The 18,917-nt window shown below is 37.9% G+C and overlaps 1 protein-coding gene across 2 annotated transcripts in view; it reads left to right on the top strand.

Annotated features, from left to right (window-relative positions):
• Positions 1–18,917, top strand: part of WDR27 (WD repeat domain 27) — a 231,932-nt gene that overhangs the window by 79,900 nt on the left and 133,115 nt on the right. For both annotated transcript variants that reach the window (XM_043511323.1, XM_043511324.1), the window contains 4 exons: positions 7,267–7,388; positions 8,706–8,839; positions 16,303–16,400; positions 17,564–17,685. In XM_043511323.1, the coding sequence (XP_043367258.1) occupies positions 7,267–7,388; positions 8,706–8,839; positions 16,303–16,400; positions 17,564–17,685 (476 nt within the window). The remainder of the gene's footprint in view (positions 1–7,266; positions 7,389–8,705; positions 8,840–16,302; positions 16,401–17,563; positions 17,686–18,917) is intronic.

Raw genomic sequence — 18,917 nt, 5'->3', positions numbered from 1 at the left:
AAAAGCAGGAATGAAAAGTATGTTAAACAGCATAGGGTCTTAGACACACCCATTTCACCCCTTTGTTGATGCCAAAGGCATTTGATTCCATATTTTCATATATTACAGATGCCCTCATACCTGGATGTAATGAATGAATGATCAGCAATTTTGGGGGACAACCCAGTTTCATCAGAATGATAAAAAGGCCCTGTCTGATGACTATATCTTTTCACCTGTATTACTGTGGGTGAAAATATTCTAGAAGGACATATGTAAAATCAGTGGAGAGGGCATTTTCCTAGTGTTAGTGACTGGTTGGGCAGACCTTGTAATGTTTGTGGGAGAATAGTTTTGTTTTTCTACATCTTAGTCTATGTAGTTTGGAGTACTTGTAATCATACGTTAGTACTAATATGTCGTCTTTTAAAAAAGGTGTAGAGAGAAGAGATTTGTTAACTTAGATTCATAGATACTAAGGTCAGAAGGGACCATTCTGATCATCTAGTCTGACCTCCTGCACAGCGCAGGCCACAGAATCTCACCCACCCACTCCTATGAAAAAGCCTCACCCATGTCTGAGCTATTGAAGTCCTTAAATCATGGTTTAAAGACTTCAAGGAGCAGAGAAGCCTCCCTCAAGTGACCCATGCCCCATGCTACAGAGGAAGGCGAAAAACCTCCAGGGCCTCTCCAATCTGCCCTGGAGGAAAATTCCTTCCCGACCCCAAATATGGCAATCAGCTAAACCCTGAGCATATGGGCAAGATTCACCAGCCAGATACTACAGAAAATTCTTTCCTGGGTAACTCAGATCCCATCCATCTAATATCCCATCTCAGGGGATTTGGCCTATTTACCCTGAATATTTAAAGATCAATTAATTACCAAAATCCCATTATCCCATCGTACCATCTCCTCCATAAACTTATCGAGTAGAATCTTAAAACCAGATAGATCTTTTGCCCCCACTGCTTCCCTTGGAAGGCTATTCCAAAACTTCACTCCTCTGATGGTTAAAAACCTTCGTCTGATTTCAAGTCTAAACTTCCTGGTGGCCAGTTTATACCCATTTGTTCTTGTGTCCACATTGGTGCTGAACTGAAATAATTCCTCTCCCTCTCCTGTATTTATCCCTCTGATACTTCTAAAGAGAAACTCTGTTCTTACCTCTCCATAATCTATAAAGGGAACAACAATTTCCTCCATCTTCTATTGCTCTCTTACCTGAAAACACACTCCTCCATTAGATAAGCAATGCTTTATTTCTCTTGATTTTCCAATTCTGATAGTCAGTCCAATCTGAAGGCCAAGATTCTGTCTGATCATAGAACCCAAGTAGCAAAAGCTGTTGACAACGCCAAGAGATTTACCGTCCAGAGTGATGTCAGGCAGTGGTGAATCAGTGTTAAAAAGTCGTTAAGTTTCACTTACATATTTCTGTTCTTGTGATTTTTTTTTTGAAGTTGAAGGGTTTTCCCTTTCCAATAAAGAATTAGATAATATGCAGTTATACTAAACTATGGAATAAGGTTTTTTTTACTAGTATGTTCCCCTCTTTCTTAAAAACAAACGTATATAAAGCAAAAGACCAAATAGATTTGTTCTTTAAGTCTAGATTGCAGACGTAACTTCTAAGATAGTGTACACTGAATAATCCCTCTTATGCTAATTTAAAAGCCTTCTCAAGGGCATATGTTTGTTTGTAGTGGAATGGTGGTAGCATTATAATTACAGTTGTGCCAGAGTTTTCATTAAAAAATAAGTTTTGATGGGGTGGGGGTGTTGTTTTTAACAGAAGGTATTTGTGTCAGATATGTTTCTTGTCCTCACTTTTAAGATGATTGTCTATTACCTTATTGTATTGTTGCAGCTGTCTTTGCCCATCAATGTTCTCAGCCTTAACCACCTGCCAGTTTACTTCGTCCACAAATATTTTTCTCTTTTTATCCCTTTCCAGCCTTTATATATGACACTCTGAAAAGATTCATAGATCTTTTCTTAAAATGCATTCAGAACATTGCTATTTGATAATGGCTAGGTAGATGGCAAGCTAAACTGTGGGCACAGTCTACACAAAAATGTTTGAGCATAAGCTTTCGTGAGCTATAGCTACAGCTCACTTCATCAGATGCATTTGGTGGAAAAGAGATTCATCACATCCGATGAAGTGAGCTGTAGCTCACGAAAGCTTATGCTCTAATAAATTTGTTAGTCTCTAAGGTGCCACAAGTACTCCTTTTCTTTTTGCAAATACAGACTAACACGGCTGCTACTTTGAAACAAAAATATTCATTATTGTTTATCCTGTGGCGTATGTCTATCTGCTTGTGTTATTTACTTCAGTTTTTTATCATTAATCTAGACTGTGAATGCCTTTTGAGCTGGGATGATCTCTTAAATACATGTTTATAAAGCCTTTGGTAAAATAGGGCCTGATCCCTGCTTAGAGCATCTATGCATTACTGAAATATAAATAATAATAATAATAATATGAGATCAACCATTTCAATTGTATAGCACCAGATCTGTTTGTTTTTTTTCCCCCTTCACATAGCTTGGTCTGCACATCTCAGAATATCAGGAAATCCTGTATTGATTTCCTACTTACTTTCTAACAACTGTCCTGCTATTTGGAGCACCAGATTATTATGTTTACAACTTCATTTCTCATTGAGAACGTAAATTCGTGGCAAGTTTGAACTTCCATTTAAAAAAAAAAAAAAAGGCAGCAGCAGCTGTTAAGTTATTTGAGTGCCAAGAAAGCATCTGGACTTTTTTCTGACTGCTGGAAAACACCTTTTTGTACTACATCATCATGGAGGCATATTACAGCCCCAATATACCAAAATCCAGTTAACTGGAACTCCTGGTTTAAATTAAACTTGTTTTTATCGCCTGTGGTTGTACTGTATTCCTATTGAGAGTTGGCTCTGGGTGCTGCAGCTCTTAGAGCGAAGCAAAGAGTGTGCTGGCCAGCTTTAAAAGGGTTACAGGTATCATGGCTCTTTTGAAGCCAATCACTCTACAAAGCCAGCCAACATCCTATTCAATGTGCCTCAGGATTGGGGAGCCCTGAGTGAAGACTCTTTTGAAGCCAGTTGGTCTTTTCTTTACTGTGCCTGGGGTTCAGGACCTAGATTGCAGAAAATGTAAGTGTCCTGGATAGCTCCTGCAGTTTTCCAAACCTCAGATTTTCCTAAAGTTTCTCATGTGTCCTGCCATTTTTGGAAAATGGGAGTTGTGTTATACTGTGTTTTTCACTTTTTACACAGATAACTCAAGTACCTAAATAGAACCTTACAAAATTTAAAAAAAATAAACAACTCCCTACCCCACCTTTGTTCTGAGAATAAGGACTGGCTTTGAAATTTTACCTGAAGTGGTATGTACACATTTGGGGGTGTAAGTTATTGCACTGTAATACAGACATAAAATGGAGGTGCCTTCTCTACTTGAATTATTGTGCTGATTATTATACAAATTATAAAGTATAATAAAACTCAAGATATATTAGGCAGTTGACAGGCAAAGATGTTATGAGTCCCTGACCTGAAGAGTTTACAATCTAAATACTATAATTTATAAACCAGTTTATGTTGTTACACTATACCATTGAAAACCTTAACTACAGTTTTCTCTTGTTACATGCTGCAACAGTACAATATCACAGGGTAATTAAAGTAATATAAAGATCTGTTCCAGGCAGAACTGCAGTTGACTGAAATATAAAAATGTGCACAAGGGGGCAGCATAGGAACTTTAAATGTCAACTGAAATTCAACATATTTCTTATAGGGAAATAAGATTAACAAAACATGATGATTGGCTTTTATGTAACATTTTTCTTTGAATTGTATGCAATTAGCAGGACAAATATATTCTAAATTAGAAATTATCAATTAACTAATTGATTTCTATATAGTGTGTCTGAATTTTGAACTGCTGTCTTTGTAGTAGCTATCTCTTATTTTAGCAGCCTTAAACCAAACTGAAAAAGGCTGCTTCTTCCATTAACTGTTTACTGATGAGGGGTTATAGCTATTGTAAACTACGATCTGCAATCAATAACTATCTCTTTTTATGAAATATTTTCTTAATAGTTAGCAGCTGCTGTAGGACTGTGTCTACAGTGGAAGCCACTTATTTCCTTGTGGTTATACTAACAAATTGCTAGCAATAAAAATATTAAATTGTAGCATTGTAAGGCCTACATCTTCTCAGAGTTGGAATGTGGAAACCATTTAACAATATTTAAATGGATATTTTGCCTTCAGGTCAAATTCCATTAAAATATGATTCATATAACTAACTATTCATGGTTCTTTTCTTTGATGTAGTATTGTCTATTTACTTGAGTTTTATATTCAAGGACATTTCTTTACTAAATTCTCCTTTCTAGTGACTTCACAAAATTAGATTTAGGGCTACCGTAATCTGTAAGGTGAATTAAGAGGGAGGTTCTTTTGTAATTGTTGATCTTGGTGTGGTGGGTTGTGTTCTGTAGAATCAAACCTTGTCTGACAAAGTATCTGGTATCATTTCAAATGGCTGAGGCAAATGCAAGGGTGCCTAAACCATTTTACAACCACCTTCAAATGCCACACTCCTCCAGGTCACAGATACCATGCCTTCTTGACCTGCTCCTTTCAACTGTCCTCCTAACAGCCCTGTTGACGTCAGCTGGAATTTTTGACCCTCAGCACCTCTGATAATCAGATTCCAAAAACCTTACATTAAACATCCAAACAACGAGGTTCACAATATTTTGAAAATGGAGGCCCTTTGCCTCTAAGGTAGCTGATTCAGAGCTCGAAGCCCATAAATAACAATGGAAGTATAACCCTACTAAAGTTAGAGTTATTTTTAGGCTGAGTCTTTTATCAGCAAACTCTTACAGGTTCTAATGGAACTGCAAAGGTCCAGGTCAGGGAATCGACCATACTACTTATATTCTTGTTTCAGTACTGTACGTTTGGTGGTGTTCAACCTTTTGCTGGGGATGGGGGTGAATCCTAAGGGTAAGTGGTCATAGAGGCTGATTAATCAGAGAATAGCATTCTCTGACTTTGGAAGCCTGACATTAAAAAGGTTAATTGCATTTCTATTTTCTGGGGAAGTTTTCTGCTACAATTTGACTAATATTAGTCTGAGCCACTGCTAAATTACCTATCTGAACAGGTTGATTTTAAGCAAACAAACTGTACAATCTCTATTTTAGTAACATATTATGCCAGATTAATTATATATATTGGCAATAGTATATTTACAGGCAATTCAGTGTTTCTCATTTGCATTTTTCTTTTCAGACACACAGTGAAAACCCAGTGTCTGAAGCAAATCTATTTTTATTTTTTTTAAAATCAACTCTCGCACAAAATGGCAATGTGTTGGCTTAGCCATATCACAACAATTACTTCATATGACCTGGCTTCACATCCATATTTATGTGGCCAGAGAAGATTTTCTACAAATGTACCTAATATCAAGAACTAAAATTGTAAACCTGATTTTCAGTGAGACAAATGAAACTGCTGTTGATCTTATGGAACAAATGGAATCAAACTTCAGAAAGTATTTTATGTTTCAAGACAAATTACCTTTGAGCTTTTTGAAAATCCTAACAGTATTTTATTTTAAATGCAAAAGAAGTCTTTAGATCTTTAAAAAATAAATCATCAAACTGGTACAATAACCAAGTCTTGCCGTGGGCTAAAACTCTGCTCTGTTTAGTTTCATTATCTCACCAGTAAAGATCTCCAAATTCCCCATTGTTGCTAACTTATATAGAGGCTTGAAAGGATTTCATTTTTATTTTTTCATTAGTTTTGATGGACAGTGATTTTTACATAGAAGTATTTCTTTAGTGTTAATTGACAGATTGATATTGTAGGAATTTAAAAGTATTCAGATACTATTTCAAATTTTGAGTAAATAAAAATGACCATGTAAAAATCAACCATGAAAAAAATCAGGAATAAAACATGTATTATTTTCTCAGTAATTCCCTGATAGCATTGGCAGCAAAATGTGCGCCAGTTGTATACAATATAACAATTTGATACTTTTTTAACATTGTGAATTTGGATTATTAATGAGACATTTTTCATCTGTTTTTGGGTGGAGAGAAAAATCAGCAAGGATTGATGTTTACTGATTTAAATCAAACTCTTTGAAGCTGTCATAAAAATAAAGGGAAGGGTACCCACCCTTCTGTATACAGTGCTATAAAATCCCTCCTGGCCAGAGGCAAAACTTTCACCTGTAAAGGGTTAAGAAGCTAAGATAACCTCGCTGGCACCTGACCAAAATGACCAATGAGGAGACAAGATACTTTCAAAGCTGGAGTGTGTGGGGGGGGAACAAAGGGTCTGTCTGTGTGATGCTTTTGCCAGGAACAGATCAGGAATGCAGCTCCTAACTCCTGTAAAAAGTTAGGTTTCAGAGTAGCAGCCGTGTTAGTCTGTATTCGCAAAAAGAAAAGGAGTACTTGTGGCACCTTAGAGACTAGCAAATTTATTTGAGCATAAGCTACAGCTGTAGCCCATGAAAGCTTATGCTCAAATAAATTCATTAGTCTCTATGGTGCCACAAGTACTCCTTTTCTTTTTGTAAAAAGTTAGTAAGTGATCTAGCTAGAAAAGCATTAGATTTCCTTTTGTTAAATGGCTGGTAAAATAGGCTGTGCTGAATGGAATTTATATTCCTGTTTGTGTGTCTTTTTGTAACTTAAGGGTTTGCCTAGAGGGATTCTCTGTTTTGAATCTGATTAACCTGTAAGGTATTTAACATCCTGATTTTACAGAGGTGATTCTTTTACTTTTTCTTTAATTAAAATTCTTCTTTTAAGAACCTGATTTCTTTTTCATTGTTCTTAAGACCCAAGGGTTTGGGCCTGTGTTCACCTGTACAAATTGGTGAGGATTTTTATCAAGTCTTCCCCAGGAAAGTGGGTGTAGGACTTGGGGGGGAAGACGTCTCCAAGTGGGCTCTTTCCCTGTTCTTTGTTTAACACGCGTGGTGGTGGCAGCATAGGGTTCAAGAACAAGGCAAAGTTTGTACCTTGAGGAAGTTTTTAACCTAAGCTGGTAAGAATAAGCTTAGGGGGTCTTTCATGCAGGTCCCCACATCTGTACTCTAGAGTTCAGAGTGGGGAAGGAACCTTGACAGAAGCCTATACATAAAATCTATTTTTAAAATGCTGAATAATTATATCCAATCAATATGTTATCTCTGGGTGAATATGAGAAATAGATTTTCTGATATTTCCATTATTATTTTTGTTAGGTCATGATGGTGCAATTAACTCTGTTGGCTGGAGTCATGACAAGAGGTGGTTAGTTTCTGCATCAGAAGACAGAACATTAAGGATCTGGTCTGTCCGCAATTCAGAACCTGCCCTATTTCTGGTAATGAGTAACTCATGTCAGTTAGACACATAGTAGGCCCTGTTCTGCATATTATCAGTACCCAAAACTCTCTTTTGTTGGGAGCCCAGCTTAGGACATACAGTGCTTGACTTAGTATTGCCAACTTCAAGAGATGAAAAATCATGAGTCAGACCACCAGAAATCATCAGATTGGCCCAAAATATCATGAGATTTTTTTAAAAAAGATTATATTGTGTTTTTAGGTCAATCTCTGGATTTTTGAACTCCCCCTGCCCATCCCCAGGCTGTGTGCATGTGACAATTAGTGTTGCCCACTCTCTCACATGTACTGGATAAGGTGATTTTTGGCCCCTGTTTGCAGGAGCTCTCACCCCCACATCTGCCACTCTCCTGCCCAGCAATTAATCCAGTCCCCCATCAGTTCTGTCCCCACCCAACCCCCCTCAATTCAGCCCCCTCTCAGTTCAGTTCCCTAGGCCCCATCATCACCACCCCATCAGTTTAGACCTTCTACCCCATCAACCCTTGCCAGCCTCGGAGCACTATCCCAGCACTCGCCCCATCTACCCAGAACCCACCATCAGTACAGCCTCCCTACCTAATCAGCCTCCATCCTCTTCACTTCAGCCCCCCTGTAGCTCCCAGGCCATAGTTCAGCCCTTCCAGCCTCACTTCTGCTCCTGCACTTCTGCCCGGGGCGATTTCTAAGTAAAATTAAGTCTCTCTCATGATCTTGGTGCTAGAACTCTACAATGTCAGGATTTTTTTTCCAGCCATGGCTGATCACGAGTGAGGCTTAATTTTACTTAGGAAGCATGTTTCTCATGATAAATTTGCAAGAGTTGGCATTTTATCTGACTTTGAGTTGCTGAGTACTTACAGCTCTGACACCAATGAGAACTATAGGTATACAGCACCTTTGCAAGTCAGGCCTTATGTGTGTCAAGTTCTATAACCAAAAATTGAGGCACCCAAATTTCTGAAAGTTTTGGCTTTACTCACTGTACTCTATAATTCTTCATACTTTTATTGGCGCTAGTCTGTAATACCATGTTTAATTTCAGTCTGTCCCTGAATTCCAATTCAAAAAAATGGAAGTTTAATATGTTAAACCAGATTATATTAGATTTAACTGACTACAGATGTTATTAACATTGGTGCCAACTAATGAAAACAAAAAAAAAGTAGATCTTGGGATGAGTAAGTATTGAGAATGAAAAGGGCATATCTTTACTCAGTTAACCTGTTCTGTCTTAGTGCTATAAATTCCCTGGAAAAAATTATATAGTATATATTATATACATTCCATTCTTAATTATTCCCTTTTCATTTCAGGGCAAGGACACGTTCCATAAATCTATACGCTTTGCACAGTTTTATTACATAGATACATTTATATTGTTGTGTTGTGGAGCTGAATTTCATCTGTTAAGTTGCTATCTTGACACAAGCAAGGATGACCTAAAACGGTTGGTAAAACATTTCCATTAATGGAACAATGTTCTATCAGTAGGTGCTTTGTGGATTATTTTAACAAAAGTAATCTTGCATATATCTTTGTCTGGGCATCACAGAATGAAAATGAATCATGTCCTGAAAGTTTTTTGATCAAGAATATATTTTCAGAGGCAAAAGTTACTACTACTCTTGTCTTTAACCTCCTAAAACTGCTCTTTACATTTTGTTGCCTTTGCTGAAATATGTATTCATGCCTTAATTACTTCTCCTTACAGTTATTGAAACTAACTTTTTTATGGTCTTCCTAAATATTTTCTGAACTTCAGAGGTAGCCAGATTTCATTTGCCAGAGCAGGAAAGCAACTGTATCACTTCCATCACTTTCACTGGCTTTCTGTTACCACATACAATTAGAATATTCGCAAAAAGAAAAGGAGTACTTGTGGCACCTTAGAGACTAACAAATTTATTAGAGCATAAGCTTTCATGAGCTACAGCTCACTTCATCGGATGCATGAAGTGAGCTGTAGCTCACGAAAGCTTATGCTCTAATAAATTTGTTAGTCTCTAAGGTGCCACAAGTACTCCTTTTCTTTTTGCGAATACAGACTAACACGGCTGCTACTCTGAAACCTGTAATGAAAATATTGTTTTCTTAGTCTTGAAACTTGTGCATGGATTTCCTCCATTCTGCTACTATATCCACCTATTCCTCCCCCATTAACCTGTTTTTCTAGTTCTTGCCTTCTCTTAGTCTTTTTCCCAAGTCTCCCCTCTATTACAGGTCATTCTCTCACTTGAACTGACCCAATTATATGGAAATGCCACTGACTTCTTGTTAATCTTTTAATTTACAGCTGATTTACCCGTCCAATCTCCCATTACTGCGTGTTTCTGTTTTCCATTCACTGTTGCTAGTTTACAGCAATACTTTTGAGCATCCGTATAATTCTAAAATTTCATCTTTGATCTTTATATTTTTATGCCACCATTATGCTACAATTTCCTTTCTACTATTTTTCAGTTCTACTTTTTTTAAACTTAAGTTTCCCTTTCTGTAAAATGGGGATAATACTCCTTACCTACCTTTTGTAAGTCTGTTTTTTGATCCTAAAATGAGATGCTAATGAAATTCCAATCCTGATGTTTCAGAACCAAATGACTAAAGCTTTATTTTCTAATTCTAAGCTTGTTTAATGGATTGATTTTCTTAGTATTTTTGTGGACTTACTCAAAAGCTATGAAGCAATTATGTTGTAGGATAACTGTACAATAGCTAGATATCTCTATTTTTGTTCAAATATTTTCCTCTCGATGCTGCAGGTATCCATTGAATCAGTATCACTTAAAGCAATGCCAACTCCTAACACCATGCCATTAGTTTCCTTGAGTTATTTTTTCTAATCCTAAAAGGACAAACTTGAAACTGTTGACATTATAAAAAAACCCCTCAAATTATTCTTAGGGCCAGTTGTTATTAAAAAGGAAGTATTTTTAAAAAGTTTAATTTGCTTTGACATTTTATTTATGGCTTTCCTCCAGTCCATTTCCTGGCATTTTTACTTTTGTAAAGCATGGTGTCGCGTCTTTTGTTTCTCACAAGTCTCACTCCATGCTCTGAGTTTGGAAAAATGCTTGTTGGAACAGATTCAAGAAGTCTAGAAGGAACTATAAAGAATGCTTTAATCCTTTAATTAGAAGAACATGGTAATGCAATCTGGATGGCCAATGGATTCTCTCAATTTTTAGAGGTAAAGACAACACAATAATAAATAGTAATAATCTTAATACTGTTCCCATTCTGTGGGGCCTTCCAAACAAGGGTGTCAAAGAGTTCTGTAAGCATTAAAGAATAAACATCACAATATCCCTGTGAGATGGGTAAGTATTTTCTAAATGAGAGAAGTGAGGCAGAGAGAGCGTTCTTTGCAAATGTCACACGAGGTTTGTTGCAATCCTAGGAGTAGAAACCAGATGGCCTGACTACTGCGTCTATGGCTAAATGCAAAATCATCCTTTTTATCGAGAACTTCCTTTACACTCTCTAATGTTACCATTTAGTTAAATTTCCTCATGTTAGAATACATACAAAACTACTCAAGATCGTGAAGTCCCAGGCAGACTGTGAAGAGCTATAAAAGGATCTCACAAAACTGGGTGACTGGGCAACAAAATGGCAGATGAAATTTAATGTTGATAAATGCAAAGCACATTGGAAAACATAATCCTAACAATACATATACAATGATGGGGTCTAAATTAGCTGTTACCACTCAAGAAAGATCTTGGAGTCATTGTGGATAGTTCTCTGAAATCATCCACCCAATGTGCAGCGGCAGTCAAAAAAGTGAACAGAATGTTGGGAATCAAGAAAGGATAGCTGATAAGACATAAAATATCAAATTGCCTCTATATAAATCCGTGTTATGCCCACACCTTGAATACTGCATGCAGATGTGGTCGCCCCATCTCAAAAAAGATATATTGGAATTGGAAAAGGTATGAGGAGAGATTAATAAGACTGGGACTTCTCAGCTTGGAAAAGAGGTGACTAAGGGGGGTTATGATAGAGGTCTATAAAATCATGAGTGGTATAGAGAAAGTAAATAAGGAGGTGTTATTTACTCCTTCTCATAAGAACAAGGGACCACCAAATGAAATTAATAGGTAGCAGGTTTAAAACAAACACAAGAAAGTATTTTTCACGCTATGCACTGTCAACCTCTGGAACTCCTTGCTAGAGGGTGTTGTGAAGGCCATTACTATAACATGGTTCAAAAGGGACTAGATAGATTCATGGTAGATAGGTCCATCAATGGCTATTAGCCAGGATGGGCAGGAATGGTGTCCCTAGCCTCTGTTTGCCAGAAGCTGGGATTGGGTGACAGGGCATGGATCACTTGATAACCTGTCTGTTCATTCCCTTTGGGCACCTGCCATTGGCAACTGTCAGAGGACAGGGTACTGGGCTTGATGGACCTTTGGTCTGACCCAGTATGGCATATGAACATAACTGCTGGTGAAAGCAGTGAAAATTCACTATCTGCCATTAATTTTAATTTATTTTCAGATTGCGATGCTTCATATACTTAAATGCATTCAATCCATTTAAAGAACTTGAAGCAGACAAAACTTGTGGGTTTTTTTTATTTCAGTTTTGCAGTAAGCCTGACATACCTTTTTAGGAAGGGAATCAACAGTATGTAAGGAATTCAAAATGAGATAAAAATGAGAATTCAAATGACTGAACTATTAATTCTATATCAATTATTTTAGCACTTATTCATGGTAACAGTATGTACCAAATAAGTGAACAAACTATGGAACATGTACTCTGACATTTTAAAATGTCAAACTGTATTAGAGAAACAAGGTGGGTGAGGTAATATATTCTACTGGACCAACTTCTGTTGGTGGAAGAGACAAGCTTTTGAGCTTCACAGACTTAACAGAAGTTCATCCAATAAAAGATATTCCCTCACCCACCTTGTCTCTCTCATTCGGGGACCAACATGATACCAATAACACTGCAAACAAGTTGTACCAGCACATGCTGTACATGGATAGGCAGAATTCCATGCTAAGTGTTTCAAGCTAAGAAGAGTCCTTAAAATGCTGATAAATAGTAAAATGTTGAGTTCAGGTACTTCAGAAGAGTTTGTTTTCAACAGGATACCTAGGGGATCACGTGGAGTTTTACTGCACAAAAATAAGCTTGTTCTAGCTCTCTACCCAGTGCTTATTAGGGTTTGTTGTTATCCAGTACATCAGATTTCTACTAGCTCGGTAATAGTGCTTAATATTGGTAAATCCAATCCTCCCTTTTGTCATGGCCTTTGTAAAGTTGATTGCTTAACCCTGGATTTCTTATTTCCCCAAGTGAATTTGTTTACTGTGGATTGCCATTGATTGGATTGGCAAGAGACTTCCTGGAACTAAAACTTGAAGTGTTTGAAAGATGCAGCTGTTCAAAATCTAAGCAGTCATCCATGCTAGTAGATAATGCAACATCAAACAGAAAGGATTTAAAACTAGAATGGCCAAGCAAGTCACTAAATTGAATACGCAGAGATATAGCTAAGAACACATCTCTCTAGCGCAGAGATATGCAGGGCTCTGTTACTAGGCATGTAGGTAATGAAACAGAAGATACTGAAAGGAAAGTCTCTCTTGAGTTAATGGAACACTCAACTGAAGTCTCTGCGTGTTCATTTGATGACATTTTAGATTATATTACCAGGAGGCCTGAACCTGTTAAAAATATTGAGTTGCACGTCTCCAGAAAATGGAGAGGGCCTAGAGTTGTATTCAAAAGTGAATAGCAAAAGCTCTGTGGGTACAGGGTCTAATGATGTAAACCACATGGCACCCAAGAAGTGATGGCAGTTTTTTAATCAAAGCAATGCTAGACCCAGTCATGTGCCAGTAGATCTAGAGAAGAAGAGAGCTCCACAAGTGCCTTTGGGGGGCATGAATTCTAGTGACTTTTTCCACTGAAGGGAAATGAGTGTGTGGAGCATAGGCCTCCTACCCTCTCCAAGGTGCTTGAGGGTGAGACCTAACAAACCAGGACTGTGAGATTCAATTAGAGTTGGTTATGAAATATCTGAATGTAAGTGATAGGCCAAACTATGACGTGATGCACACAGACTCAGAGCTTTGCCGGTTTGCACCCCAGTCTGAGTTCTCTTTCACAAGAGAAGTAGTTCAATTTACATCTAACTATGTGTGTGTATAATCCTTTAAAAATATAAAATTGTGTTATTGACTGGTTTAGTTTGAATATGGCTGCCATCTAACTGCAGATAGTGTGAGATGATGTGTTCATGGGCATCTCCAAAATTAAGTGTGAAGCAGAGAAGAGGTTATACAACGAATTATGTAATTGAACATTTTGATCTAAAAGCTGAAATATACTGCTCATATATGCACTGAAATGCATGTACAATTTTTATATTTCAATTGATTTATAATTATATGTTAAAAATGAGAGAGAAATTTTTCAGTAATAGTGTGCTGTGACACTTTTTGTATTTTTATTTCTGATTTTGTAAGCAAGTAGTTTTTAAGTGAGGTGAGACTTGGGGGTATGCAAGACAAATGAGACTCCTGAAAGGGGTACAGTAGTCTGGAAAGGTTGAGAGCCACTGGTCTACAATAGTAAGAGCCCTACTGCACTGACATAACTCCGCCTCCACAAGAGGTGTAAGGCTTATGTTGGTGTAGTTAGGGTAACACAATGTCTGTAAACACTGCATTCCTTACATTGGCTGTTGGCAGGAGCCATGAAATTGACAAGAAAGCCGAGCGTCTAGAGCCCAGCTGCACCTCACTCCCTTGGAGAGCTGGGTGGCTGGACCCCGCTCTTGGTTGGGAACTGGGGCAAGAATGGATCTTGCTCCAAGCTGGGAGCCAGGGCAAAAAGCTTGGGCAGTTGGACCCCTCTCCCAGCAGGGATCAGGGAGTGGAGTGGGAGGGCAGCCTGTCAGGAGCCTGTGGGGTAGCCAGGCTTCCAGCAGGAAGTTGCCAGAGGAGCTGAGAGACTGGGCTCTCAATTCCCCACACTGCCTCTGTTAGGTTAGTGGAAATGCTGGTGAGGATGCACACCACCAACCCAAGGAGGGTAGTGTGGACATGCACCACCACAGTAATTACTACAGTGGCTGTAACCTAATATACATCAACTTACATTTCTAGTGTAGACATACCCCTCTTAGGGTATGTGGCGGCAGTAAGGTGGCAGCAGTAAGGTGGCTTTAAGCCATGTTTGCGTCATCCTAATCCTGGGCTGCTCTGAGGGCTGGAGAGGACCATGGTAGCATAATTTAGACAGTCCTGGGGGGGGGTCAAATTAAATTATGACAGCATCCCAGGTTGCCTTAAGGGCTGCAGCATTGTGTGCTTGTGATGAAGTCCTTGGAAGGCAGCTTTCTGGCTGTTTTCCACAGTGCCTCCAACAGGTGTATCGTCCCCTAACTTCAGCCAGGGCTTTTCGGTCCCCTTTACACCTCTGTGACTGTTTGATCCAAACACAAAGTGGGCAGAGTGGTGGTGAGATTCTTACTGTTAGACTTAGTTTTAATTTCCTCTGCTCAGTTGTGATGCTGAAACAGAAATATTTTCTCTCTCCTTTTAATGAAATCCTATCCTGCTCTAGGATTATCCGGTGAATAAAATCTTAAATAAAAACACAAAACATTTTATTCCAGATAAAATATGTATCACTTCCAGAATACCCCTTACTTTATGCAAGGAATACTAAGTGCCTGTGCATCTTTTCTATCTGCTAACTGCAGTCAGTTTTCTGAAGTCATCTCCTCTTTCATAGTCAAATCCCTCATTTTGTATAATCTTCCTTTCCATGTGCAGTCAAGCACTAAAAGGTTTCCTTTCCTCTGCTCCTCACAATTGCATTGTGATTCATTCCAACCTCCTCATCCCTCCAATCAGTGCTCTGACTAACTCTCCACAAAATCCTATACACCATCACAGCCATTTGTCCCAGAGCAAAGCTAGCATTCTGTCCCTGAAAGTGGGGAGGAAAAAAATTATATATGGTTCCTCTGTGTGATCACAGTGCCTCCTGAATGTGCTAGGGCCTCGCAGTTGGGATGGATTCTTTTTTCTTTCTTTTCAATTAACTTTTGTTGCTTTCCCTTCCAGTTGTTGGGGAAAGAGGATTCTACTCTTCGAGCCTGATCCAATTCTCTTTGGAGTTAATGGAAAGACTCCCATTGACTTCAGTGGGATTTGGAACAGGTCCTTTATCTATTGTTCATGCATGTTGGGGAGGGAAGATATCTGTGCCTGTTTCTCCAGACTCAGCTCAAGGGATTTGTTTGCTCAGTATGTACCACTCTGTCTCCTGGAGTACTGAATTCATCTGTGAGCAGTGTTTTACCTGAACCGTGGCAGAGCAAACGGAGTGCCTGTTGCTAAATCTTGAAATCTCTGTCCTGACCCAGTCTGCATTTGGATACATTATGAGACCTCAACCAATTTTTCAAAAAACCTTTTGGAATAGATCTCTAGTACCATGCCGGGGGTCAAACAAAGTAGGGTTTGTTTGTTTTCTCGTCCATACGCAGCATGTGAAATACAGCACTATACCTGGTGATATTTCTACTTTCATAATCGTTATAATTGGAAGATTTACTCTTAACATCTTCTGGATGAAGGCTGAATTATTTTGATTTTAAATTGATGGAAAGTTGAACATTCGTACGTTAGAGCAAAAAGTACTTATGCCTACATTATATGTATACATGTTTTTTTCTACTATGAGTCTTCCAACTAGATTGTTTGTTTGTTTTTTTTAATCTGTCCACAGATCTGAACCTTTTATATTACTGTGGCTTTGTCTGGTAATAAAAAGGGGATCTTGTCTTCCGGATGTTTCATTAGAAGTTTACTTTTGGTCATAAATGATGACTCTATTTTGCCAAATAGTATTTTAATCTCATATCTTTTGCAGATACAAACAGAGGAGCATTTGCAAATCAGTACAAAAATTCCCCATGGCTTCTACTGTGGAGATTACCAGCCTTTCAGCAATAAATGATTTCTACTCTTGTATCCTGGGTCCTGTATAGTTTCTGTACAGTATTTTAGGCTGAATGGCATGGAATTATTCAAGTATAAAAAGTTGGCATGAACTCTATAGCTAGTATCTTTTTCTACAATTATATTACTAATGTAATTTTTTCATAGTAGTTTTGTTGGACTCCAGCCTAGGAGATCAACATATTTAGATTGTAAATTCTTTGAGGCAGGGACTGTTTTATATTATTATATGTTTGTATATAACATCTAGCACAGTGAGGCCTTGCTCCATGACTGGAATCCCTAGGCAGGACCACCAAATAAATCATACTTAGAGTAAAATTATTCTTATATTTTTATGAAAGAATTGTTGCCTTAATAATGTCAGATTCCAAGGCCACAAGGAACCTCTACGAGCATCTAATCTGACCTCTTGTATAACACAGGCCATAGAACGTTCCCAAAATAATTCTTAGAGCAGATCTTTTAGAAAAATATCCAATCTTGATTCAAAAATTGTCAGTGATTGATAATCCACTATGACTCTTGGTAAATTATTTCACTGGTTAATTACCCTTAATTTATGTGGACTCAGAAATATTTTATTTATAATCTGATTTCTGACACTGACCTTGCTTAAATCACTTCACCACTCTGCTTCAGCTTTCCCATCTGTAAAATGGCAATAATAGTACTTCACTACTTCACTGGGCTATTGTGAGAATTAATTTGATGTTTTTAAAATGTTTGGAGGCAACTTCTCCTCCCCCAAAATACTACATAAATGCTGCTATTATATATGCCTATATGGTTATGTATTCTATAGATTCTATTAGCAAGAATTTGAGATGACCATTTTATGCTTGGCAAAGATGCAAGTGAATAATCCTATTCCATACACTTGTAGTATTGTATTTAAAAAAATCAATTTTCATTCTGGCCGCTGACATACTTTGGCCTATTTGCTAGTAAGAATCTGGCTGTTGAAATAGTTAAGGAGTTTGTTTCAATTGAAATATGTATATATTTGTGCCTATTTTTGATCGGTATGGGTATTCTGCTTATGGAAATTTAGTATACATTTATGAATCAAGTAATTTATAAACTAGATGTTATTAAAACGGGGTTTTTTTTGCTCTTGTCCCCATTAGATCTGTTTACGTTGTTTGAACTTTAACTCACAGAGGTTACAGATATTATACTTGCAGCTGGTAGCAACCGAACATTAGAAGTTTTTGACCTCAATGCAGGCTGCAGTGCAGCAGTGATACCAGATGCTCATTCTAGATCAGTCCACCAGATCTGTCAAAATAAGGTAGGTATTTTATAGATTTAAAAAAAAAAACAAAAACTAACAGACAATGAATAAGGAGCATTCAGAAAACATTAGGTGATTTAAAAAACTTGCCCTCTCTCCTGTGCAATGTATTTAGTATACAATAAGATCGAAGTGCTGGATCATCACAGCCTTTACTTAGCTGCAAAGAGGAGTAAGCAAGATATTTTCTTGCTCCATGCTTGGCCCTGCTCAGGTGTACAACAGTGCTTCTCTCCTTACTCAGGGTAGATTGTGACATTGCAAACTAGTCTAACATGAGCTATTTACAGCAACCAAACTCCAAAATATGTTTTCGACATCGACATAAATAATGTTATAGCTTTCTATTATCCCTATTCGATTTTCTGGTTTAGTTTTGCAATACCCTGTTCAATGAAGCTATTTAAGAGTCCTCCAAATCTATTTATTTCAAAACATTTTAATGCAAATGGATTACATTTACATTGTGTGTTTTTTTTATATGAGACCCAGACAGATTTTGTGATAGAGCTAACAATTTGAATTAATAGTCTTTTGCTAAGGGCAGTGAAGATAGGTCTGAGTTTCCCATCGTTTTCCAGATTCTTTGTGCATCCTTAAAATCTATGCTGCCCTGAGCCAAAGTGGTCAGTGAGTTGTAATGAAAGGTACTCCCTACCTCCAGGGCTAAGTATCCTGCCAATTTTCTGCTGCCAACACAGGACTGAGTTAGGCTATGTACCCACTACAGCTTAAATTGGCATAAATTATGGCACTCAGCAGTGTGAATAAACCTCCTTTCGAGTGATGTAAATTACACTGACCTAAGTGCTGGTGTGGACAGTGCTATTTGAGCGTGAGAGCTTCTCCTGCCGACATAGCTCCACTGCTTGCGGGGGCTGGAGTAATTAAGTCCCTGGGAGAGCTCTCTCCTGTCGGCTTAGAGCATCTGCACTAGTAGCACTATAGTGGTGCAGCTGCAAGCTCTGTAGTGTATTTAGCCTTAGTCTCTGCTCTGCTCCTCCCTGTACTAATCTGCTGGTGTGAATACGGGGCCAGCTAAAAGCTTCAATTAAATTTTCTCCTAAATAATAGCTGATTATTACTTTTTAAAAGGTCCAAGCTTTGTTATTTTGAAGAGTTCTTGTAACAAAATACAACTGCCCATTTGTACAGATACAATAGTTGTCAGTGAGGTCTGAACCATAGACCTTCAGTGCCAAAAACATCACTTGCGCTAAAGGAGAACT

The sequence above is a fragment of the Dermochelys coriacea genome, chromosome 3 (genome assembly GCF_009764565.3).
Source record: "Dermochelys coriacea isolate rDerCor1 chromosome 3, rDerCor1.pri.v4, whole genome shotgun sequence".
Taxonomy (NCBI): domain Eukaryota; kingdom Metazoa; phylum Chordata; order Testudines; family Dermochelyidae; genus Dermochelys; species Dermochelys coriacea.
This window is presented reverse-complemented; position numbering and strand designations above follow the sequence as displayed.